Source organism: Schistocerca cancellata, chromosome 5, assembly GCF_023864275.1.
Source record: "Schistocerca cancellata isolate TAMUIC-IGC-003103 chromosome 5, iqSchCanc2.1, whole genome shotgun sequence".
NCBI lineage: Eukaryota > Metazoa > Arthropoda > Insecta > Orthoptera > Acrididae > Schistocerca > Schistocerca cancellata.
Genome location: NC_064630.1, coordinates 552,476,419 through 552,502,595, shown reverse-complemented (window position 1 = coordinate 552,502,595; position 26,177 = coordinate 552,476,419). Strand labels below are relative to the sequence as shown.

The window sequence follows — 26,177 nt, the reverse complement described above, 5'->3', positions numbered from 1 at the left end:
TCATCGGGTAAAACAGAAGTGATTTCTGGCGTTCACCAAGATAGTGTTACAGGACCTATTCTGTTCCTTATCTATATAAACGATTTGGGAGACAATCAGAACAGTCTTCTTAGGTTGTTTGCATATGCTGCTGTCGTTTATCGAATATAAAAGTCATCAGAAGATCAAAACAAATTGTAAAACGATTTAGAAAAGATATCTATATGGTGCAAAAATTGGTGACTTACCCTAAACAACCAACGTCATTCACAAGAGTGCTAAAAGGAATCCGTTAAACTTCTATTCCACGATGAATCAGTAAAATCTAATGCCCGTAAATTCAAATAAATACCTAGGAATTACAATTACGAATAACTTAAATTGGAAGGAACACATAGAAAATGTTGTGGGAAAGGCTAACCAACGATTGCATGTTATTGGCAGGACACTTAGAAAATGTAACAGATCTACTAAAGAGACTGCCTACACTACACATGTCCGTCCTCATTTAGAGAACTGCTGCTTGCTGTGAGATCCTTACTCGACAGGATTAATGGAGTACATCAAGGAAGTTCAAAGAAGGGCAGCAAGTTTTGCATTATCGCGAAATAGGGGAGACAGTCATTGAAATGATGCAGGATTTGGGGTGGACATTTTTAAAGCAAACGCGTTTTTCGTTGGAGCGGAATCTTCTCACAAAATTTCGGTCATGGACTTTCTCCTCCGAATGCGAAAGTATTTCGTTGACGACGACCTAGGCAGGGAGAACCGATCGCCATGATAAAATAAGTGAAATCAGAGTTCGTACGGAAAAATATAGGTGTTCGCTCTTTCCGCGCGCTATACGTGATTGGAATAATACAGAATTTTGAAGGTGGTTCCATGAACCCTCTGCCAGGCGCTTAAATGTGACTTGCAGGGTATCCACGTAGATATAGATGAAATACTGCAGTTAAGATCATATATATTGCCCTATGTAAATTTGCCATAGAGTCCATAGTCGTGTAAACCATAGAACTGAGAATCATGTAAACTATAGCACTGATAATCATGCTAGGATGTAACTACGGAAAGGAGAAATAGAAGGAAGGATTTTCCAAAGGCACTAACTGTAGGACAGAGACCATAAAAGTTTTGCATAGCAGATGGGAGGTGTCGTGTTGCCTGATCCCGTAAGAGGTAAAAATTGTCCAACTCAGAGGAGGCAACTGGGGACTGGCAGCCAGGGCAGCTGGGGAGTTGTCATATCGTTTGCACAAGCAGTCCAGCCAGCCGACATACAGACACGGAGCGACAAACAGGGCTTGTACACACAGATGAAGGAAGGCTTGAACTACTTTCATGGCGCCTGCCACGCTGAGCACAGAGAATTGTCAGAGAACGTGGCCTAGAAGCTTCTTAATATGATATGGTCCAACAAAGTGACCTCTATGAATAACATAAATACTGGTTCGTCCCTAATGCAAGAGAGAAGAAATCCACATTAGTAAGGAGACAGTACCCCTGTCTCGCTGGCTGCCCAGTCTTCGTATTAGGACTCTTGTAAGCATCGGCAGGCCTCCGTTTTTTATGAATTAGATTCTAGGGAATAGTTAGCAGAATTATATCGGCACGAATTCTAAGATAGATTTGGAATTAGCTAAGGAGGTCTTAGCCATGGAGTAGAACCTGAACTACTAGAATTTCATTATCAAGAATCGAGTAGGTCTGTTATTTCCCCTCTGCTTCCTTGAGATTTACACCGAGATTGATACTTTGAAGTACTTTCAGCTTGTAACCGAGCTGCTGTCGAAGTACTACAAGCAGACCGCGCTACTTTTTTCGTCGACTGTGTTGGTCGAGGTAAGAACTCCTTCTTCGACCCTCTCCGGGGCGTTTGGTAGCAGAATATCATGTCCGATTAAGTATCCATCAAGTTTTACTTCATGTGAGCCTATAACTTTCGGCAGTTCTTTCTTCCCTCCAATTTCCTGTGGAACCATGTCACTTTTTTTTGACAGTCCAGCTAGTTCTTATAATTCTCCTCCAGAGCCACATTTCCGTAGCTTCCCTTCTTGTCTGTAAACGACTTTTGCCTTCTTGATATTTTTTTTTTTTTTTTGAGACCTGAAGAATGTATTTAGTTCCTTCTCCGAGTCTGTAGAAGTAAACAAAACGCATATACAGTGAGTGATCATGGGATAGCGATATGCACATATACAGATGGCGGCAGTATCGGGTACAAAATGTATAAAAAGACTTGGCTTTGGCAGGGCTATCAGCTGACTCATGTGAAAAGGTGTCCGACGTGATTGTGATCGCACGACAGGAATTAACATTCATTGAACGCGGAATGATGGTTGGAGCTAGACGAATGGGACATTCCATTTCGTAAATCGTTAGCGAATTCAATATTCTGAGATCCACAGTGTCCAGAGTGTGCCGAGAATACCCAATTTCAGGCGTTATCTCTCACCACGGACGATATAGTGGTCGACACAATTCACTTAACGACCGAGGGCAGCGGCGTTTGCGTAGAGTTGTCAGTGCCAACAGACAAGCAGTACTGCGTGACATAACCGCAGAAACCAATGTGGGACGTATCCGTTAGGACAGTCCGGCGAGACGTGGTGCTAATAGGTTACGGCAACTTGCTAATAGCACGACATCCTTTTCTTTTCTTTTTCTTTTTTTTTCAGTCATCAGTCTTTTGACTAGTTTGATGCGGCCAGCCACAAATTCCAATCCTGTGCAAACTTCTTCACTCCAGAGTGGCATATTCCTTTCCTCTCTGATTCTCTGCAGAACCTCCTCATTCCTTACCTTGTCAGTGCAACTAATTTTCAACATTAATCTATAGCACCACATCTCAAATGCTTCGATTATCTTCTGTTCCGGTTTTCCCATAGTCCACGTTTCTCTACCAGACGATGCTGGGTTCCATTCCCAGAAATTTATTCCTCAAATTAAGGCCTATGTTTGATACTAGTAGACTTCTCTTGGCCAGGAATGCCCTTTTTACCAGTGCTAGTCTACTTTTGGTGTCCTCCTTGGTCCGTCCGTCATTGATTATTTTCCTGCCTAGGTAGCAGAATTCCTTAACTTCATCTACTTCGTGACCATTAATCCTGATGTTACGTTTCTCGCTGTTCTCATTTATGATACTTCTAATTAGTTTCTAATTACTTTCGTTTTTCTTCGATGTACTCATTAGACTGTTTATTCCATTCAGAGATCATGTAATTCTTCTTCACTTTCACTCAGGATAGCATTGTTGTCAGCGAATCGTATCATTGATATCCATTCCCCTTGAATTTTAATTCCACTCCTGAACCTTTCTTTTATTTCCATCACTGCTTTTTCGATGTACAGATTGAAAAGTATGGGTGAAAGACTATATCCGTGTCTTACATCCTTCTTAATCCAAGTATTTCGTTTTTGGTTGCCTACTGTTATTATTCCCTCTTGGCTCCTGTACATATTATATATTACCTTATCCCCCTACATCCCTATTCGTATTTTTCTCAGAATTTTGAAAACCTGTGCCATTTTACATTGTCGAATGCTTTTTCCAGGTCGACAAATAATATGAGTTTGTCTTGATTTTTCTTCAGTTGTGCTACCATTATTAACGGCAACGTCAGAATTGCCTCTCTGGTTCCTTTATCTCTCCTAAAGACAAACTGGTCCTTATGTAACGCATCGTCAATTTTCTTTTCCATTTTTCTGTATATTATTCTTGTCAGTAACTTGGATGCATGAGACGTTAAGTTGATTGTTCGATAATTCTCACACTTGTCAGCTCTTGCAGTCTTCGGAATTGTGTGGATGATATTTTTCCGAAAGTCATATGATATGTCACCAGACTCATACATTCTACACGCCAACGTGAATAGTCGTTTTGTTGCCACTGACCCCAATGATTTTAGAAATTCTGATGGTATGTTTCTGCGTTATTTGATCTTAGGTCCTCCAGAGCTCTCTTAAATTCTGATTCTAATAGTGGATCATGCAGCCATTTTGTCTTAGCCTCCCTGCACTTCCTACTTATTTCATTCCTCAGCGACTTGTATTTCTGTAATCGTGAATTTCCTTTACCATTTTTATACTTTCTTCTTTCATCGATGATCTGAAGTATTTCTTCTGTTACCCATGGTTCCTTCGCAGTTACCTTCTTTTTACCTATATTATTCTTTCCAACTTCTGTGAGTGCCTATTTTAGGGATGTCCATTTCTCTTCAGCTGTAGTGCGTACTGAGCTATTCCTTATTGCTCCATCCATAGCCTTAGACAACTTCAAGTGTATCTCGTAATTCCTTAGTACTTCCGTATCCCATTTCTTTTCGTATTGATTCTTCCTGACTAATCTCTTAAACTTAAGCCTACTGATCATCACTACTACATTGTGATCTGAGTCTATATCCGCTCCTGGGTACGCCTTACAATCCAGTATCTGATTTTGGAATCTCTGACTGTGATGTAATCCAACTGAAATCTTCCCGTATCACCCGGCCTTTTCCAAGTATACCTGCTCCTCTTGTGATTCTTGAACAGAGTATTCGGTATTACTAGCTGAAGTTTATTACAGAACTCAATTACTGTTTCTCCTCTATCATTCCTTGTCCCTAGCCCATATTGTTCAGAAACCTTTTCTTCTACTCCATCCTCTACAACTATATTCTAGTCCACCATCTCCCTCTATGTGCTGTACTACCGATTCAATACATTCGTATATTTTCTCTGCCTCTTCATCTTCAGCTTGCGACGTCGGCATGTATACCTGAACTATCGTTGTTTGCGTTCGTTTGCTATCGATTCTGATGAGAACAATCCTATACTGGACTGTTCACAGTAACACCCTCTTTGCCCTACCTTCCTATTTGTAACGAATCCTCATCCTGTTATGCCTTTCTCTGCTGCTGCTGTTGATATTACTCAATACCCGGCTAACCAGAAACCCTTTTTCTCTTTCCATTTCGCTTCACTGACCGCTACTATATCCAGACTGAGCGTTTTTCAATTACAGGCCAGATGTCCTGTGTTTTTAATGCAGTGGTTTCCATTGCCTTTGCATCCTCATGCCGTTTATCACTGCTGATTCTTGCTCACCCGCCCCACCCCCCCGGGGGGGGGGAGAGGGGCAGTTTTCTGCTCCAGAGGCTAGAGAGTGTCCTGAACCTCTGCCCCTCTGCCCACTTCTCCACTCTCTTTGACAATGCCGTTTGTAGAATCTGGGTGACTTGTTATAGAAATCCTTCGGCCACCAGTGCTGATTGTTAACCAAAATTTAAGCGGCGGCGGCTTTCGAACCCGGGACGGCTGACATTTTGATTACTAATCAAAGTCGCTACTCCTAGACCACTGGACCCTAGACGACTGGAAGACCGTGTCTTGGTCGGATGAGTCCCGATATCAGGTGGTAAAGAGCTGATGATAAGGTGACGTAGACCCAGGAAGCCAGGGACCCAAGTTGTCAATACGGCACTAGTGGTGGCTCCTTATTGGTTTGGGCTGTCTTTGTATGGAATGGACTGGGTCCTCTGGTCCCACTGAACCGATAAATGACTGGAAATGGTTATGTTAGGCTACCTAGAGACCATTTAGACATTATATTTCCAAACAACGGTAGAAGTTTTATGGATGACAATGCGCCACGTCACAGGGCCACAATTGTTGGCGATTTGTTTGAAGAGCATTCTGGACAAAACTGGCCACCTAGACCGTCCGACATGAATGCCAACTAACATTTATGGAACATAATCGAGAGGTCAGTTCGTGACCGTATTCCTGCACCGGCAACACTTTTTCAGTTATGGACGGCTATAGAAGGAGCATGGCTCAATAACTCTGCAGGGGACTTCCAACGACTTGTTGAGTCCGTGCCACGAAGCTGCACGAGGTATCCCACGACTTTTGACGCCTCTGTGTACCTCGTTTACAGACACAGAAAAAGCATTTAATATGATTGACTGGAAATTGTTATTTAAAGCTGTGTTCAGAGTACGAGTTGACTTGGAATGGCAGGTGACTAATTTTTAGTATACACAGAAGTCAAACTACTGAAATGGATACTAATGGTAGCAAGAAAGAAGCAAAAATTGGAAGTGGAGTGAGACAGGGGTTCCCTCTGTCACCTTACTTATTTAATATGTTCATCGAGCACGGAATGTCAACAATGAAAGCAAAAACGACTAGAATGAAAATTTATGATATTAATAATCACTGCATCAGATTTGCAGTTGTGGCAGACACAGAGAAAGAATTAAATAAAATGCTTAAGGTCTTAATTCACGAGATAGCGCACGTCGTGGCCGTTTAAAAGCAGCCCATAAATGCAGCAAATACAGTAATATGACCAAATTTGCAAATAAAGAATTATTACTCTGCTTAATGCATTGCGATTTCAAAGATCACTTGGCAATATTAGCCTGCTCGTTAATTATGGAAGATACAAGGAATAACTGTAAGCATAAAACTTGTATGATTGGTTAATAGTCCTTACATTGTCTGAGTCGCATTTGGGATGAACCGTATCGTGAAATAACGGTTGCTGGCAACTTACGTGCAGTCTGCTGTGAGAGGGTTATAGGCTTCGTCAGTACCAGGACAATATCCCAGCTCCGCCGGCTCTCCGACGTTAAGGCAGACGTGGTACTTCTTACAGTCGTACGGGTCAGGGTAGGATCCGACGGCGTTACATGGGAATTGGTCCATAGCTGATTTACAATCAGACTGCTCCGCTGGGACGCACGTTCTGTTGACCGCACTGCATTTCATTCCATTAGTCGTACTGCACGTTATCATTGGCCAAGGATCGTATCCATCTTCCAGGTTGCCAAGACAAATCTGCACCTGTTTAAGAAAACAATATTCGATCACAAATTCTCGAAAGGGGAGCAGATGTTTGCCTTTCTTGTTTAAATAATAAATAAGTTTCACTGTTCACGTGACGTATAGTGACGACAAAAAAGAATCGCAACAGCTAGGAGGAGTTGCAACGGATACGAAAGTTGGCAGTCGTGTTGCTACATCTGAAAGATGATGATTAATCAAATTTTGCGCTTGTCGTCGAAGATAAGGCTACTATGAGGAAGCAAATCAGGTTTGCATGCTGCAGTTAGTTGCCTTTGAGATTGGACCTGGTGAGATGTCTTTCAGGCGACAAAGACGCCATTTATCAACATCTTATCGACATTGAATGAGGTCGTGTAATAGGGGTACGAGAAGCTGGATGTTTCTCCTGCGACACTGCATAAAGACCTGGCGGAAATGTGGCCACTGTTCACGAAAGCTGGCAGCGATGGTCACGAGAATGTACCATCACATTAAGACCGGGATAGAGCATTGGTTTGCACACTGGACTCGGATTCGAGAGGATGACGGTTCAAAACCGCGTTCGACCATCCTGATTTAGGTTTCCCGTGATTTCCTTAAATCGCTTAAGGAAAATGCCGGGATGGTTCCTTTGAAAGATCAAGGCCTCTTTTCTTCTCCATCCTTACCTAATCTGAGGCTGTGCTCCGTCTCTAATGACCTCGTTGTCGACGGGACGTTGAACACTAATCTACTCCCCCTCCTCCTCCTCCTCCTCCGTGCTCCGGACAGCCAAGTTCCGCTAAGGAGAGGAAGACAACTGTGTTCGGTGTATGGCCCTGGCGCTTACTTGGCACCACAGTGACACAACGAACTGTTACAAATCAGTTACTCGAACAACAGATCCGAGTCAGATGGCCTGTAGCTTGCATTCCACTGATCCCAAATCACTGTCATTTGTAACTTCAGTAGTGTCAAGCGAGAGCTCATTGGAGGGCAGGATGTAGGTTTGCTGCGGTTTCTTTTATGAAAGCTGGTTCTGTTTTGGTGCGGGTGATGGCCCTATATTGGTTAGAAGGAGGCCAACTGATGGGCTGCATCCAACCAGTCTGCGTGCTAGGTACAATGGACCTACGTCTGGAGATATAGTCCGGAGTACGATATCGTATGACAGCAGGAGCAATCTCATGGTTATCCCACGCACCCTGACTGCAAATTTCTATGTCAGTCTGATGATTCGACCTGTTGTTCTGCCATTCACTAATAGCATTCCAAGGCGTGTTTTCCAACAGGACAACACTCGGCCTCGTACCGCCATTGTAACCCAAAATGCTCTACAGTGTCGACGTGTTGCCTTGCCTTACTCGATCATCAGATCTGTCTCCAGTCGAGCACATATAGGCCATAGCATTTCACATTTGCAGCAGCTTACCTCGCGCTTACATTAACCTGTCAATTTGGAATGTCAATCACTTCAATATGTTACACTACTGGCCATTAAAATTGCTAGACCAAGAAGAAATGCAGATGATAAACGGGTATTCATTGGACAAATGTATTATACTAGAACTGACATGTGATAACATTTTCACGCAGTTTGGTTGCATAGATCCTAAGAAATCAGTACCCAGAACAAGCACCTCTGGCCGTAATAACAGCCTTGATACGCCTGGGCATTGACTCAAACTGAGCTTGGATGGCGTGTACAGGTACAGCTGCCCATGCAGCTTCAACACGATACCACTGTTCATAAAGAGTAATGACTGGCATATTGTGACGAGCCAGTTGCTCGGCCACCATTGACCAGACGTTTTCAATTGGTGAGAGATCTGGAAAATGTGCTGCAATCGAACATTTTCTGTATCCAGAAAGGCCCGTACGGGACCTGCTACATTCGGTAGTGCATTATCCTTCTGAAATGTAGGGTTTCGCAGGGATCGACTGAAGGGTAGAGCCACGGGTCGTAACACATCTGAAATGTAATGTCCACTGTTCAAAGTGCCGTCATTGCGAACAAGAGGTGACCGAGACGTGTAACCAACGGCACCCCATACCATCACGCCGGGTGATACTCCAGTGTAGCGATGACGAACACACGATTCCAATGTGCATTCACCACAATGTCCCCGAACACGGATGCGACCATCATGATGATGTAAACAGAACCTGGATTCATCTGATAAAATGACGTTTTGCCATTCGTGCACCCAGGTTCGTCGTTGAGTACACCATCGCAGGCGCTCCTGTCTGTAATGCAGCGTTAAGGGTAACCGCAGCCATCGTCTACGAGCTGATAGTCCATGCTGCTGAAAACGTCTTCGAACTGTTCTTGCAGATGTTTGTTGTCTTGCAAACGTTCCCATCTGTTGACTCAGGGATCGATACGTGACTGTACGTTCCGTTACAGCCATGCGGATAAGATGCCTGTCATCTCGACTGCTAGTGATACGAGGCCGTAGGGATCCCGCACGACGTTCCGTATTACCCTCCTGAACCCACCGATTCCATATTCTGCTAATAGTCATTGGATCTCGACCAGCGCGAGCAGCAATCTCGCGATACGATAAACCGCAATGGCGATAGGCTACAATCCGACCTTTATCAAAGTCGGGAACGTGATGGTACGCATTTCTCCTCCTTACACGAGGCGTCACAACAACTGTTCACCAGGCAACTCCGGTCAACTGCTGTTTGTGTATGAGAAATCGGTTGGAAACTTTCCTCATATCAGCACGTTGTAGGTGTAGCCACCGGCGCCAACCTTGTGTGAATGCTCTGAAAAGCTAATCATTTGCATATCACAGCATCTTCTTCCTGTCGATTAAATTTCGCGTCTGTAGCATGTCATGGTGTAGCAATTTTAATGGCCGGTAGTATACTTACACAATTTCATTACTCGGCGTTAATTATATTGTGGTGTTTCGTTTTTTTCCTGTCAGTGTCTTTATACCCACGTTGTATTTCTATGAACATCGTATGATGTGTGAATGTTATGCTACATCAGTTTCATTGTAACTACAGTCTTTAGCAGAGCAAATGCGCTGTTAGCACACGTCACAACACAATTAACGAGTCACTTTTTCGAAACCTGCAATAGTGTCCCATTGCATCGTAGAAGTTTGAAATTTGATATTCCTCTGTAATGATACAGAAGTGTGGCGACGTGCCACCTCGGATTCTGCGACACATGCGAAGAAAAGGCCGGAGCTCAGTTGATTTGGCTGTAAAGTGAGTGAATAATGTCATATTGACACCAAATTTCACGCCGAGCGGTTCTAGGCGCTTCAGTCTGGAACCGCGCGGCCGCTACGGTCGCAGGTTCGAATCCTGCCTCGGGCATGGATGTGTGTGATGTCTTTAGGTTAGTTAGGTTTAAGTAGTTCTGAGTACTAGGGGACTGATGACCACAGCTGTTAAGTCCCGTAGTGTTCAGAGCCATTCTTTTAAAAAAAGAAAAAAAAGATCAAATTTCACCTTAATTCTGCCCAACACCACTGTGGACGTGCTAGCCGATGGGAAGGTCGTCTAAAGACCCCTTCTTTTAACTTGTCCTTGGTAGAGGTTAGAACCTTGACGACCAGCGTTGAAATCACGCCGCTTTCTTTTGGGTGGCCGAGGAAAACATTCATTTCAGACACACCGCCGCTCAGAACAGACAGGAAAAGGCCTCTAGGGGTGCCTTTTCTTGCATATTTCACAGTCGAAAACTACAGTTAAGAGTTGGATGAGCAACAGCAACACGTTCCATGCTACCTACCCGCCTTTGTTGAGCACTTTAAAAATGTACTTGTACAGAGACAGTGCTTGGTAGGGGTCATAGGCGCCTGCAGGCAGGCTACACTTCTGCTCTAGCGCCCGCCGAATCGGAGGGACGTAAAGGGGTTGCCCGTCTGCAAGTGGATAATACTTTGCCACAATGCTGTCCGTGTACAGACACATTGTTAAAGCGCGCACAAATACAGGCGGTTGGCACTAAGCGTGTTGCAGAAGCGGGAGGAGCCTTTGCCGTTTTATTCACGCATGCGCCTACGTCACACTACCCTGTGATCACAGCGTAGGAGGTGTGAAACAAGAAGAGTGGCGAAGTGTAAGCACCCTTTGCTGCTTTTTAACACGTTCAGATTTCATAGAACTGTTTTCAAGAACCCCTGGTGATTCCACCCAGTACATCAGAGGAAAAACTGTGGTCGTGAAGCACTCCAAATAGACGAGATCACCTTCAGTGGCGTTATTGGCGCACGATGTCCTTATAAAAGTGTTGAATAGTCTGAGCGGTGTCTGTAGTGTCAAAGGTTGTCGAGGATGTCGTTTCGTTGTTCAACAAACTGCTAACTGCTGTTCTCATCCGCGAAATGTGCTGCGAATACACAGAAAGATAGATCCTTTATCATTTAGCTACAAAATAGCAGGACAGCAACTGGAAGCAGTTAATACCATAAATTATCTGGGAGTACGCATTAGGAGTGATTTAAAATGGAATGATCATATAATGTTGATCGTCGGTAAAGCAGATGCCAGACTTAGATTCATTGGAAGAATCCTAAGGAAATGCAATCCGAAAACAAAGGAAGTAGGTTACAGTACGCTTGTTCGCCCACTGCTTGAATACTGCTCAGCAGTGTGGGATCCGTACCAGATAGGTTTGATATAAGATATAGAGAAGATCCAACGGAGAGCAGCGCGCTTCGTTGCAGGATCATTTAGTAATCGCGAAAGCGTTACGGAGATGATAGATAAACTCCAGTGGAAGACTCTGCAGGAGAGACGCTCAGTAGCTCGGTACGGGCTTTTGTCAAAGTTTCGAGAACATACCTTCACCGAAGAGTCAAGCAGTATATTGCTCCCTCCTACGTATATCTCGCGAAGAGACCATGAGTATAAAATCAGAGAGATTAGAGCCCACCCAGAGGCATACCGACAATCCTTCTTTCCACGAACAATAAGAGTCTGGAATAGAAGGGAGAACCGGTAGAGGTACTCAAGGTACCCTCCGCCACACACCGTCAGGTGGCTTGCGGAGTATGGATGTAGATGTAGATGTAAATGTGTGAATATCGATGCCCCAAGAAAAGGGATGGCATCATCTACACCCTTTATGCCACGCCCTATGGCTTTACGTTTCAGTTCTGAACAGCAATGTGTCTAAAATGTTTTCCTGTACCTCCCATAAGAAGAACGCGTGATTGATGACCCACATCGTGGAGGCGTGAAAAGATGCTGTGACATGAGAATAAGAGGGGGTCTGACGACCTTCCCATGGTGTGAGACGACGACTGTGGTGCTGGTCAGAACTGTAGCAAAATTTGGTGTCAATGCACGTAGTCATCCCACCTTACACCTCACATGTACTTCCGATCTCTGGTCTGTGTCGACACGTTGTTGTATGAAGCGTCGCTGAGCCTGATCGTGACCTCGCAAGGTGCTATACTTCTGCACGTTACAGAGGAATGTTTGAGGCACCCTTGAGCCAAATATCAAACTTCTACGTCGCAATGAGAGACAGTTACGGAGTTTCGAAGAAATAATCCTCTAAGTGTGTTGCGCAGTGTACATTCGGCGAAGAGCAAAACCTCTAAAATCTCATTTGCTTGCCCAACATTGTGTGGATTACGTGGGATACAGGTAAGACGAAAAGAAAAAGAGCCTTCCGCCAACTTAGGAACTGTACCAATAGAGGAGAGTACTACCTGCGAACAGTCACTGCTGCAGAGGACTTCACCAGGTGATGAACAGTATGCCCGTTGAGCGAAGGGAGACCACCTTGGTCTTGAAACGGCGGCAGTCACAGATAAAGCAGTCGACAGCTAGAAAGACAGACAAAATTTCGGTATCATTTCGTGCACAAATCAGAGAAAATTAAAATTTCACAGTTAAGTAAATATCTTCCTATTTCCATAATTTAATTGCATATCAGGACCTTTTAGCCACAGTTTACACAGACAATTGTAAGTGCCATGACCTGTTTGAATAGAATTTTCAGGAAACTGTTCACCAAATGGCAAATAGATTTCAGCAGCAGCTGAGTAGTTGTGATGGATGTGGAAACAGTTTTATATTAAACCTGCTATCACGGTACTGGCGGGTGCTGATCACTGTTCCTATAGACTCAACTACAACCAGGAGGTCGTTGATAATTCCAGTCGAGCAGGGTCGCTCTAGAAAAAGTCGGAGTTTCTGTTGCTAGCGCTCACAACAATGGTTGTATCTGGATTTTAGAGAGGCCTCTAATCGACTGCAGCTTTCGTCAGCTGACGGTAAATTAATACACTGTATGGACGGAATGCCAGATGCTGAAGCTTGTTGATATAATTGCATGACAGAAACTAGCATGTTCTTTTAACAACATGCTCTCTGACCGAAGGGTCTAAGAGAACGCTTCCAAGTGACCTCACCATATTGAATGAGTACATTTAGAAATAATCCAAACAAAACCCAAGTAAAATTATGGTACCAGCGTTCCATGTCTAGAATAAAGAGATAAACAGGAAGTTACACGTGTTATTTGACGTGCTCGAAGTTTTCCATCACTAAGTCCCTGAATATCTATGTTTCACCGTCGACTGGCAATGATATTTAAGCAGTACTGTACAAACTCGTGAAAGAAGTGTCGCTCAAGAGTAAATCTGCTCCACAAAATAAAAAGAATCACTTAGGGAGCAAATGTAGATAGGCTACGCATATGTGTACTCAGCTGCTGAATATAGCGCCTCTCTGTACTTCTGAGTGAGGCCATGAAGATTATTTCTGAAACTGTCATTTCTGCTCCCATTCAGTGGCTGCCCGTTCTATAAAATACTGCCCCTTTGGATGTAAGAAGAAAAGCTGGAAATTCATTTTTAACAGGTAAACGTTCCCAAGGGATACACTTAGATTTTGATGGGCTTTGAATATGTTGCAGTGTACAGCAGAATAAGAGACGTATTTTTTATATATGCCCTTAAGGCCGTTGAGGGCGTGAAACATCTCATGAAAAAACCTGAGTTAAATATTTCTAAATGAATACCGACGATAGGTTACAGATGCAAAAATAGACTCCAAATAAAAGTTCTATTGTTTTTGATGCACAGTACAACAGTGCACTCAGATTGTCGAAATCCCTGTGCCTGGTGCATTCAGATTTACATTAAATCCGCAAAGGACAAACATAAGCTGTAAAACATAATGACGACAATTAAAATTTGTGCCAGGCCGGGACTCGAACCCGGATTTCCCGCTTATTACGAGCTGTCGCCTTACCATTTGGCTATCCGTGCACGACTGACGGCACACATGTCCAAATGAACCTTGCACCGTAATTCGGGATAATATAGGCACTGAAACATCGCATTCAGATTTTTTTTGACCCAAACAATTCTGCACTTCGTCATTATTGGACGGAATTATAATAATGATACAACGATAATGTAAAAACAATTTGAGATATAAAATAATTAAATCTGAAACTTGTTAAAACTTGAAAAAGAAAACGTCAGATGTAAAAAGATTAAAAGATAAATAAAATTAAAAGAAAAAAATATGTATAGAACAATGCGTGCAGAATGTACATGTAGAATATACACTGAAGAGCCAAAGAAACTGGTATACCTGCTTAACAACGTGTTGGGACCCCGCCAGCACACAGAAGTGCCGCAACACGACGTGGCATGGACTCGACTAATGTCTGTGCTGGAGGGAATTGTCGCCATAAATCCTACATCTACATCTACATCTACATTTATACTCCGCAAGCCACCCAACGGTGTGTGGCGGAGGGCACTTTACGTGCCACTGTCATTATCTCCCTTTCCTGTTCCAGTCGCGTATGGTTCGCGGGAAGAACGACTGTCTGAAAGCCTCTGTGCGCGCTCTAATCTCTCTAATTTTACATTCGTGATCTCCTCGGGAGGTATAAGTAGGGGGAAGCAATATATTCGATACCTCATCCAGAAACGCACCCTCTCGAAACCTGGCGAGCAAGCTACACCGCGATGCAGAGCGCCTCTCTTGCAGAGTCTGCCACTTGAGTTTGTTAAACATCTCCGTAACGCTATCACGGTTACCAAATAACCCTGTGACGAAACGCGCCGCTCTTCTTTGGATCTTCTCTATCTCCTCCGTCAACCCGATCTGGTACGGATCCCACACTGATGAGCAATACTCAAGTATAGGTCGAACGAGTGTTTTGTAAGCCACCTCCTTTGTTGATGGACTACATTTTCTAAGGACTCTCCCAATGAATCTCAACCTGGTACCCGCCTTACCAACAATTAATTTTATATGATCATTCCACTTCAAATCGTTCCGCACGCATACTCCCAGATATTTTACAGAAGTAACTGCTACCAGTGTTTGTTCCGCTATCATATAATCATACAATAAAGGATCCTTCTTTCTATGTATTCGCAATACATTACATTTGTCTATGTTAAGGGTCAGTTGCCACTCCCTGCACCAAGTGCCTATCCGCTGCAGGTCTTCCTGCATTTCGCTACAATTTTCTAATGCTGCAACTTCTCTGTATACTACAGCATCATCCGCGAAAAGCCGCATGGAACTTCCGACACTATCTACTAGGTCATTTATATATCCTACAGATTTGTCCATAAATCCGTAAGAGTACGTGGGGGTGGAGATATCTTCTCAACAGCACTTTGGAGGCATGCCAGATATGCCCAATAATGTTCATGTCGGGGGTGTTTGGTGACCAGCGGAAGAGTTTAAACTCAGAAGAGTATTCCTGGAGGCACTCTGTAGCAATTCTGGACGTGTGGGGTGTCACATTGTACTGCTGTAATCGCCCAAGTCCGTCGGAATGCACAATGAACATGACCGGATGCAGGTGGTCAGACAAGATGCTTACGTACGAGTCACCTGGCAGAGTCGTATCTAGACGTATCAGGGGTCCCATATCACGCTCCACACCATTACAAAGCCTCCACCAGCTTGAACAGTCCCCTGCTGACATGGCCCATGGATTCATGAGGACTCCATACCCGTGCGCATCCATCCACTCGACACAATTTGAGACTCGTCCGACCAGGTATCATGTTTCCAGTCATCAACAGTCCAATGTCGGTGTTGAAGGACCCTGGCGAGGCGTACGGCTTTGTGTCGTGGTCATGAAGGGTACACGAGTGGGCCTTCGGTTCCAAAAGCCCATATCGATGATATTTCGTTGAATGGTTCGCACACTGACACTTGTTGATGGCCCAGCATTGAAATCTACAAGAATCTGATCCTGTTCTTGCAGGATATTTTTCCGGCCGCAGCAATGTCGGAAATTTGATGTTTTACCGGGTTCCTGATATTCACGGTACATTCGTGAAATGGTCATATGGGAAAATCCTCATTACATCTATCACTTCAGCTATATCGGAGTTGCTGTGTCCCATTGCTCGTGCGCCGACTATAACACCACGTTCTATCTCACTGAAACCTTGATAACCGGCCATTGTATCAGCAGTAACCGATCTAGCAACTGTACCAGCCGAACACAGCGCCGTATTCTGCTTGCTTGTTTCTCTCTGTCTTTGAATACGCATGGCTATACCACGTTCTTTGGCGCTTCAGTGTATTTGTGTGGGAAATAATTATTAAACCACCCAACATGACCATTGGCATTGGAAGCGAACATATATCAGTTCCACATAGCGATGTGGAGATATTTCTAGCTGATTTCTGATAAATACTTATTTGGAATACCGTCTCATTATATATCTCTGGCATAAATTGTTATGTGATTGAATTTGATATTAACGACGCTATAGGCTTTGCTGTTTGTCAAACGTCGAAATCAGAAACAAAATAGTGGGGGAGGTACTTCGAAATTGTGGCTATTTCGACAAATATGGATGACTTATTGTAACGTTCATTAAGAACCACAGAACTTTTATTTGAATTTTTTGTCTGTTACCATTTCAACGGTATTCATTCAGAAATATTAGACTCAATTTTCTTTTGCAAATGGGTATTTCAACGCTTTAATAACCATATGACCAGATCTAAAAAAATATTTTGTCTTTCATGTCGCTCTGCATTACAGCATATTCAAAGACGATTGAAGTGTGTCGTTTTGGTACGTTTACTTGTAAGTAGTGCTTTCCAGAATCCACAAGCTATGCACCTCAAGACAAACAAAATACCCTGGGTCAGTCTTCGGATCGCAGTCCGTCCCCGTAGCTGAGTAATCAGCACGTCTGATTGCTATGCAGTGTGCCCGGGTTCGATTCCCGGGCGGGAGGGAGATTGTGTTGTGTTGTCCTCGTCATCATATCGACGTCATAGACACGCAAGTCACCTAATGTGGCGTCAAATTAGAAGACTTGCAACTCAGTGGCCGATATGTCCCAAGTGGGGGCTCCAGGCTGTCAGTGCCACCATTTTCGGATCACAGACGTTATCACCGAGCGAGGTGGCGCAGTGGTAGCACACTGGACTCGCATTCGGGATGGTCCAATCCCGCGTCCGACCATCCTGGTTTAGGTTTTCCGTGATTTCCCTAAATTACTCCAGGCAAATGCTGGGATGGTTCCCTTGAAAGGGCACGGCCGACTTCCTTCCCCATCCTTTCCTAATCCGATGAGACCGATGACCTCGCTGTTTCGTCTCTTCCCCCAAACAACCCAACAGACGTTTTCGATGCCACCGAGGAGTCGAAAGAACACTGGAATGAATTTTAAGTCCAGAACGCCAACCCAACGACGAAAGTTTCACGGCTTTATCTTCTCCATCGGGAATGGTCATCATTCAAACACATCCGCACGGCACAAGGGAACTGTAAGTGGGCTTGTTATAGAGCTGCCGCGTGTGACTATGGTGCGGAAGATCAGACAGCAAGACATATCGGGTATAAATTAACGATTCACACCTTTAAAAGTGGTCTGATAGAGTACGAAAGTGGCACCGAGAGCTCCCTGCGATCGGATTGTCCGATTTTAATATTAACATGTAAATTCACTGTGGATGTACAACTACAGGGGTGGAAAAAAACTTGGATGTGAACAACAAAACAAATCTCCCACCCGGCCGGGAGTCGAACCACTGAATAGCAATCAGACGTGCTGATTTCTCAGATACGAAAGCGGACTGCGATCCGAAGTTTGGCCAAAGATGCCTTGTTTGACTTGAGGCACATAGCTTGTGGATTCTGGAAAGCACTACTTAAAGCAAACCTACTAAAACGATACATTTCAACTTTGATCGTCTGTGAATATGTTGTAGTGTAGAGTAAAATGAAAGACAAAATATTTTTTTTATATCTGGCCATATGGCTGTTAAAACGTTGAAACACCCACTTGAAAAAGAAAATTGAGTTTAACATTTATGAATGAAAATACAACACATTTTGGAGGAAAACCGTTGGCATTCTAAACAGCTTCCACTGGTCTCTGAATGGATAATTACAAGACCTTAAGGTTTTCAACGGAATCTTTTGTCATTCTTCCTGCAAAACTGTGGCAAGTTCAGGTAACTCTGATGGATGTGGATAAAGATCAACCATCCTTCTCTCCAAAGGACACCAAAGCATCAATAACATTGAAGTCTTATATTATGACTCGAAAAAAGCTGATAGGTCACAAAAGTTAGTCACTAATTGTTAATGGATCTTTATTTTCATAACGCTTTTCGGGTGTCGCCCATCATCATATAACCTGCTAAATTAATAACACATTTTTACATTACAAATGTGAACACAAGCAGAATCGTATTTGTACAGGCACAATGGTTTGTAATGAAAATTCAAAAATTTTTATAGAAACACGCAACACAGTGTAATATGAGTACAATACTTTGACAAGGAAGTCTTTCAACTTACTATACATGAAGTTACTGTGTTCACGTAAGAACAGAAGTACTGACTTGACATGAACAGCTAACAGAAGATTCATTATTACTGCTCTAATCACAACGTAAGTAAACTCGCTTATGGTAAATGGCGTGTGAGTGCTAGCGCTGCATACCGCCAATACGTTGCTTTATCATAAGATTTATTTTACAATGTGGGCTGATTTTTATACTGATTTTAGAGCGGTATGTATTTCATGCCAAGATGTAGCAAAAACAAAAAGTTATTTAAAACAAGTGTTACAAGTCAAACCCACGCATAAAATCTTAGTAACATAGTAACTGCTTTTATTTGACACTAGGTGTACCTCACAAATAAAACAGAAAATAGTACAACTGTACTGCTGAAATATGAAGAAAAATTAAGCTAGGAGCTCATCAAAAATGCTGAAAAACTATTGTTTATTACTTATTAGTTGCTCATTGATTACACTATCTGGGTTAGTACGAAAATGAACATAAATTTCAAGGTCTTCTAAAATGTTCATATTCCATGGGTGGAATGTTTAAAGTATGCTGAATTGGGCATAACTGGTGACCGTTTTGACAAATCGATTGCCACTTGGGCTAAGCAAATATTGTCACAAGCCTCACATCTAATCCTACAAACATCTACATGACTGCATAAACTATGGCGCAGAAAAAATCCAAGCTTTACTTCGTACGGGACCCAACGTGCACTTTAGCTTTCCTAAGGGCGTTAGCTATTTGTCGCACCAGGAGCCAAAATGGAAATGTGGGCGACCTTGTCTTTAAGTAACACTGTCTGCTTCACTACGTTATTAAAAATATTTTTGTCGAAATCACGAATTGTTTTTCTGCCAACCCGTTCAGTCCTCTGTTAGCCGTTACATCAGTATTACTATTCTTATGTCAATACAGTAACGTGATGCCTTGTAAGTCGAAAGTCTTCCTTGTCACAGCACGGTACTCGTATTGCATTGTGGTAAGTATCCCTGTAAAAATTTTTGAATTTTAATTAAAAACCATTGTGCCTGTACAAACACGATTCTGTATGTGTTCACATTTGTAATGTAAAAATGTGTTATTAATTTAGCAGGTCATCTGGTGGTTGGTCACGCCCAACACGCGTTATCAAAATGAAGAAGATCCATTAACATTCAGTGACTACTTTCTGCGGACTATCAGCTTTTTTTAGAATAGTAATACAAATCATTAAAATGGTCGCACTCCTCACTCACGACATCCAGTCGTACTTCAAATATATTGAGTCTAGTGTCTGTGAGGGGGCACGGGAGGTGCAAAATTCATCCTCTTGCTCACAAAACCAGTCCAGGACGATGCAAACTGTATGAGCAGGGACCTCTGTCGTCTTGGAACACAGCATCAGCACTAAAAAACACCACACTGCACCATGGGGCGGCCCTATCAGCCACAATAGTCACATAAAAAATGGTTCAAATGGCTCTGAACACTATGGGACTTAACAACTGAGGTCATCAGTATCGGTCGCGCGGTTCCAGACGGTGGCGCATAGAACCGCTCGGCCACGCCGGCCGGCAATAGTCACATAATTATTGGCGGTAATGGGGCCTTGCAGAGTAACCACGAGCCCCATGGAATGGCTACGTGAATCATCACCGAAGCCCCGCAATGTTTCACTTGGTAAGTAAACTCGTCCAGAAGTTGGAAACAGTATGAAGGAAGACCCATTCGAACAAGTGACATACTTAAATTTATCCACGGTCCAGATTTTATGGTTTCAACATCACATTTTACTGTTAAGGGCATTTGCATTGCCGATGAGTGGTTTTGAATTCCAGGTCGCCCAGCAGTTTTGCTTCTGGAGCTCCCTTTGTTGTTTTTCTTCTGACAGGGTTCGCAAGTGCGGCATTCATTACTGCAGCGACTTTCGCAGCTGTCGCCCTCGTATTTTTCATCACAATCCTCTTCAGTGACCGCCCATCAGAATCTCTCAAAGCACGCTTTGCTCCCTGTTGTGACAGCGAATGACGTTCTCCTGCTTTCTGTGTTATACGGTATAAACGATTACATGCCTCTTGAAACACCAAATACTTCGGCTGCTTTGGTTACGGAAGCGTCAACCATACGGGTACCAACAATTTCCTCGATTTCGACTCCACTTAGTTCCGACATAATGCACTCGCGACTACACAGAATACTGTTATGACCACGACTGACACTTGCGACTTATTGAGGACGCTTGGCAGGTTTCTTCTGCGGTCAAATGCATTAACGAAACCTGCAATCTTGGCTAGCATCTGCATTTATGTTCAAGCGTGCGTGTTTTGCCGTGTCCTCATATTGTTGTCCAAAACCTCTATATGTGCTCTTATGTTATACGATGACGATAATAATAATAATAATAATAATAATAATAATCGTTTGTATTTCGTCATCTTTGTTCTTAACAGTTCCAGCAGACGATATGAAGCATTGTGAATTACCAAAGCAACTTCTGATAAAATGGAGTCATTTAATTGCCTAGATGATTCTAGGTTTTGAAATGCGCGAGTTCTTAGAAACGAAATAAAAGTGAATGACTCCTAGTGTGTAGAGCGAATACTGGTACCGTAGGGAAAGATTCCTTCATGAAAGTCTGCTTTCATCTTACTTTTTTTTTCACCCTCCCCCCCCCCCCCCCTCATGATGATAATGCAAATAATTGCTGGCTTTGAGGTCGCAAACATTATGAAACATGGTGCTAAGCTTAACCAGGTGATATAGTGCACTGGGCCTACGTGCCGGGATTTCGACGAAGAAGATTTGGTACTTATAACAGAAGGGCAGGTAACAGCTTGTCTAGCAAGTTATTCTCTTAAAGATGGCATGGGGGAAATGGAGGTGCAAAAGAACAGTTATGTGCTGCTTGTGGATAATTTTCTGCGCCATGAGAACCTCTTTCTGCAATTCGGAGATGGGGATATATAAATCATGACACTTGAACAGGGGTGGAAGAGTAGAATAGCTGAAAATGTTTTAGAAAACGTAAGGGGAGATGTATGGCCACAAGCGCACAAGACAAAATCTTTTGTATTACCAGAGTTAGTGGGACACATTGTTTAGCTTAGAGCCATTTTACAAATAGAGAATCTTGAATGACATCGCCGGCCGAAGTGGCCGTGCGGTTCTAGGCGCTACAGGAGCCGAGTGACCGCTACGGTCGCAGGTTCGAATCCTGCCTCCGGCGTGGATGTGTGTGATGTCCTTAGGTTAGTTAGGTTTAATTAGTTCTAAGATCTAGGCAACTGATGACCTCAGAAGTTAAGTCGCATAGTGCTCAGAGCAATTTGAACCATTTTTCTGAAAGACAAAAAAAAAAAAAAAATGGTTCAAATGGCATGTAAGAAATGAAGACAAAAAGCTGTACAACAGTACATGACAAGGAAAGATAAGAATTAGCTGTACATCTGTGTTCATGTTAGCGCTCGTTGACACCATCTAACATCACCAGTGTGACATTCTCTGCTTAAATCAGCTTACTATAAAGGGCACCCCAGGAGGAATGGTCACTATTAAGAGACATGACAGGAACGACCACACGAAGCAACAAAGTCTGGTAAACATGGGCTCTATGATGAATGCCTTAAGAGCTATGAGCTGTTCTTTATCTTCGATACTGTGAAATAACTTTCTCCTACTACTAAAAGTTCTTTGCTTTCAGTATTTTGAGTGGTGGTAGTGTGGACCAAAACCAGAAAAAAAGTCTCATAAACATGGCTTCTAAAATGCATACCTTAAGAGCTATGAGCACTTGTTCATCTTCGTTACTGTAAAACATGTCTCTCCTGCTGAACAAGTCATCATAGATCTTAAGATATGCATTTTAGAATCCATGTTTACGGGACTTTTTTTCTGGTTTTGGTCCGCACTGCCTCCTCTAAAACTATGAAAAACCAAAAAGGTTGAGGTAAAAGAGATTTGTTTCACAGTATAGAAGATGAAATGCTCACAGTGTAAAAGTATGTATTTTAGAGCCCATATTTAAGGGAATATTTTTGCTTCGAATGATCGTTCTTGTCATATCACTGAATATTAACCATTTCTCCTGTATAATACAGAAGAGAGATTCTGCCGCAATTTTTATTGTTCTTCGTACACCGTAACAACACACGTCGTTTCTGAGAACTCCGAGACAACGATGTTTTTGTAAAATTAACTGAAATCAAAAACACGAAAAAAAATTTTCGCGCTTTTCACTGGATGAAGCACGTCATTTATCTTGACATCTCTTCAACGGATCGCATAGAAAAGCATGAAGTGGCTGCTGGGATTTTCGAACCCGTGGCCCATGAAGGGCGTCGTTTTCGTTTCAGAACGCGGTACAGAATTTAAAAAATCCCACTTCCACAGCTTGGGAGAGACTTCACTGCAGCAAAAAGCATAGTAGTTAGAAAAAGAAAATTTATTACTTACTTTCAGTAAAATCACACACATAAGATTGTCAGTCAGTCTTTATCTCTACATTGACGTAATAACTTTGCGATTGACACTTATTTGTGTTGCAGTGAGTTCATAGAACAACTTTCAGATTATTTTTTGATAGTTCCACGCTACAGCACCATATGGGGAAATACGAATATCTAAATATTTTCACGCGAGCTCTTTCATTGTATTATGATGTTCGTTTCTCCATGTGTTGGTGGGTGTCAACAAAATATTTTCACATTAGGAGGAGAAAATTGGTGATTTAAATTTCGTGAAAAGATTTCGTCGCATTGAAAAACGCCTTTGTTTTAGGACTTGGCGCCCCAACTCGCCCGTCATACCCGTAACAATTTCTCCCTATTTCGTGATAACACGAAAGGAGCTTCCATTCTCTGAAGTTTTTCGATGCTCTTTGTCAATCCTACGTGCTGAGTATGCCACACCGCTCAGCACTGCTCCAGAAGAGGACGCACAAGCGTAGTGTGGATAGTCTTTTTAGTAGATATGCTGCGTCTTCGAAGTGTTCTGTCAGTTAAACGCAGTCTTTGGTTCGCCTTCTCCACAATCTTTTCAGTGTGACTACTTCCAGTTTAGCTGCTCACTGTTGCAGTCCCTAGGAATTTAGTAGAATCGACAACCTTCAAATTTTTGCGATTTATCGTGTAACGTAACAACTATCCGATTCTCTCTGTTTGTAAGTTTTCTTAGCAGCTGTCGGAGCGATTAGACTTCAATCAGTGAATTTCATGTTCCTGTGATGACGCTTGCAAACGTTACTCTTATCTTACTGCAGATCTTTGAGGTAATGCTTAAAAATATTTATATGTCGTTTATTTTTCTGCTCAGTTGCACAAGTCTATACTAAATTCATTCTCTCCAAGAATACTTAAAAACTTGATAGCTATAGCATTTCGTTGTGACAGACTGCTAAATTACATCGGCTTATTAAATAAAAAATAAAAGAAACGCAAAACCCTCTTTGCTGCCTCGAGGTTGTAGAATTTAAGAAGCTCCGTTGCTACCGTAATGAACAAAATAATACGTTCTTACCACAAAGATAATCCACACAGCTTTCTGCCGATCCATTGTGGAATCAATGTCTTTGAACGGAGTGAGAGTGTCGATATGTATATATATATGTGCATCTGACCTTCATATTATCAGGAAAGTTCGCAAGATACGGTTTGTATCGGAAAAAGTTGTGGCTCACAACTTTCGAGGTTAGATGACCGTTATCAAATCGTGTTTTACTGTATGAGGAAAGACGGATCACAAGTATCTAACATTAATTAATTGGCATTTGATGCATCTGAAGCAATGCAAGCGGGCGCATACAGTGCAAGGCGTGGCTGCTCTGTTCGGTCGATGGGACTGGGATACTGTACCATCCACCATACTCCGCGGACTTAAGTCCTTGTGAATTTGATTTGATTCCGAAGATGAAGAAACCACTTCGTGGCATGCGCTTCAGAACTGTTCCAGAGATTCGACAGGCAGTAGACCATTCGCACCATCAACAGAACAGGCTCTGCTAACGGTATATTACGCCTTCCACATCGCTGGCAACGGGTTCTACACAATGCTGGTGACTACTTTGAAGGACAGTAACAAGTGCAAACACGTAACCCTTATGAAACTTCCTGGCAGATTAAAATTGTGTGCCGGACCGAGACTCGAAGTCGGGACCTTTCCCTTTCGCGGGAAAGTGCTCTATCAACTGAGCTACCCAAGCATGATTCACGCCCCGTCTTCACAGCTTTACTTCTGCCAGTACCTCGTCTCCTACCTTCCAGACTTTACAGAAGCTCTCCTGCGTACCTTGCAGAACTAGCACTCCTGAAAGAAAGGATATTGCGGAGACATGGCTTAGCCACAGCCTGGGGGATGTTTATAGAATGAAATTTTCACTCTACAGCGGAGTGTGCGCTGATATGAAACTTCCTGGCAGATTAAAACTGTGTGCCCGATCGATACTCGAACTCGGGACCTTTGCCTTTCGCGGGCAAGTGCTCTACCAACTGAGCTACCCAAGCATGACTCACGCCCCGTCCTCACAGCTTTACTTCTGCCAGTGCCTCGTTTCCTACCTTCCAAACTTTAGCTGTGAGGACGGGGCATGAGTCATGCTTGAGTAGCTCAGTTGGTAGAGCACTTGCCCGCGAAAGGCAAAGGTCCCGAGTTCGAGTTTCGGTCCGGCACACAGTTTTAATCTGCCAGGAAGTTTCATATCAGCGCACACTCCGCTGTAGATTGAAAAATTTCATTCTACGTAACCCTTTTGTATCGGTTGTGAATAAGTAGTTGCCACTATTTCAAGTTCCAATCCTCGTAATTCCATTCCAAATTTCTTCCTAATATGTCAAGCCGTTTCAGTGCGAAGGAGTAACGACAATTCTCAGATACCAACTTCCGCACTGTTTTTCTAAGAACAGCTTGGATTTTTTCAGGATTTCAATACACCCCATTATTTCCCACTGTTCTGGCTACAAAACCCTACTATTCGACGTAAACTCTGTTCAATGCGACGGCCGTACTCCACCTTCTTTGGAATCCCTGTGCGCCTGAATAGTACCTCTCTACTGGTCCCACTGGTCGACGTCGGATCCACTGTCCTGCTGCATCAGTAATCTCTCCATCATCCGCGTACTGCTTCCTGCGGAGTCCATAGTTCAGTAGGCCAAGCAGATTGAAGTCGGGAGGTGCGAGATCCGGGCTATAGGGTGGACGAGGAGGAACAGCCCAACGAAGCTTTGTAACCTCCTCTCGGGTGTGGAGACTTGTTTGAGGCCTCGTGTTTTCATGGATAATAAAAAGTTCGTTTGCAGTTTTGTGACGACGAACACGCTGAAGTCGCTCCTTCAAGTTCCTGAGGGTAGCACAATACACTTCAGAGTTGATAGTAGCACGGTGAGGGAGAAAATCAAACAGAATAACATCTTCAAAGTATGGCGCCAATGCATGGACTGCCGATTTGTTTCCGGTTCGAAGTCATGAAAGCATGGTTCATCTCCTGTGACGATGTTCAACAAAAAATTGTCACAGTCTCGTAACGCGCAAGCAATTCCTCACAGATGATCCTTCGATTCTTCGTTCCTCTTTATGGTCTTATGCGAGGCGGTGAAGAACCCAGTGCGTACACACCTTTGAGTGCCCCAAATGGTGGAAAAGTGTGC

At 43.2% G+C, this 26,177-nt stretch overlaps 1 protein-coding gene across 1 annotated transcript in view; it reads right to left on the bottom strand.

The window, feature by feature from the left end:
• Nucleotides 1–24,090, bottom strand: part of LOC126188274 (salivary glue protein Sgs-3-like) — a 39,444-nt gene extending 15,354 nt beyond the window's left edge. Inside the window, exons 1-3 of the mRNA XM_049929855.1 lie at nucleotides 24,055–24,090; nucleotides 12,459–12,575; nucleotides 6,521–6,810 (exon numbers count right to left, since the gene is read on the bottom strand). Coding sequence (XP_049785812.1) covers nucleotides 6,521–6,810; nucleotides 12,459–12,575; nucleotides 24,055–24,090 — 443 coding nt within the window. The remainder of the gene's footprint in view (nucleotides 1–6,520; nucleotides 6,811–12,458; nucleotides 12,576–24,054) is intronic.
• Nucleotides 24,091–26,177: the final 2,087 nt, after the last annotated feature.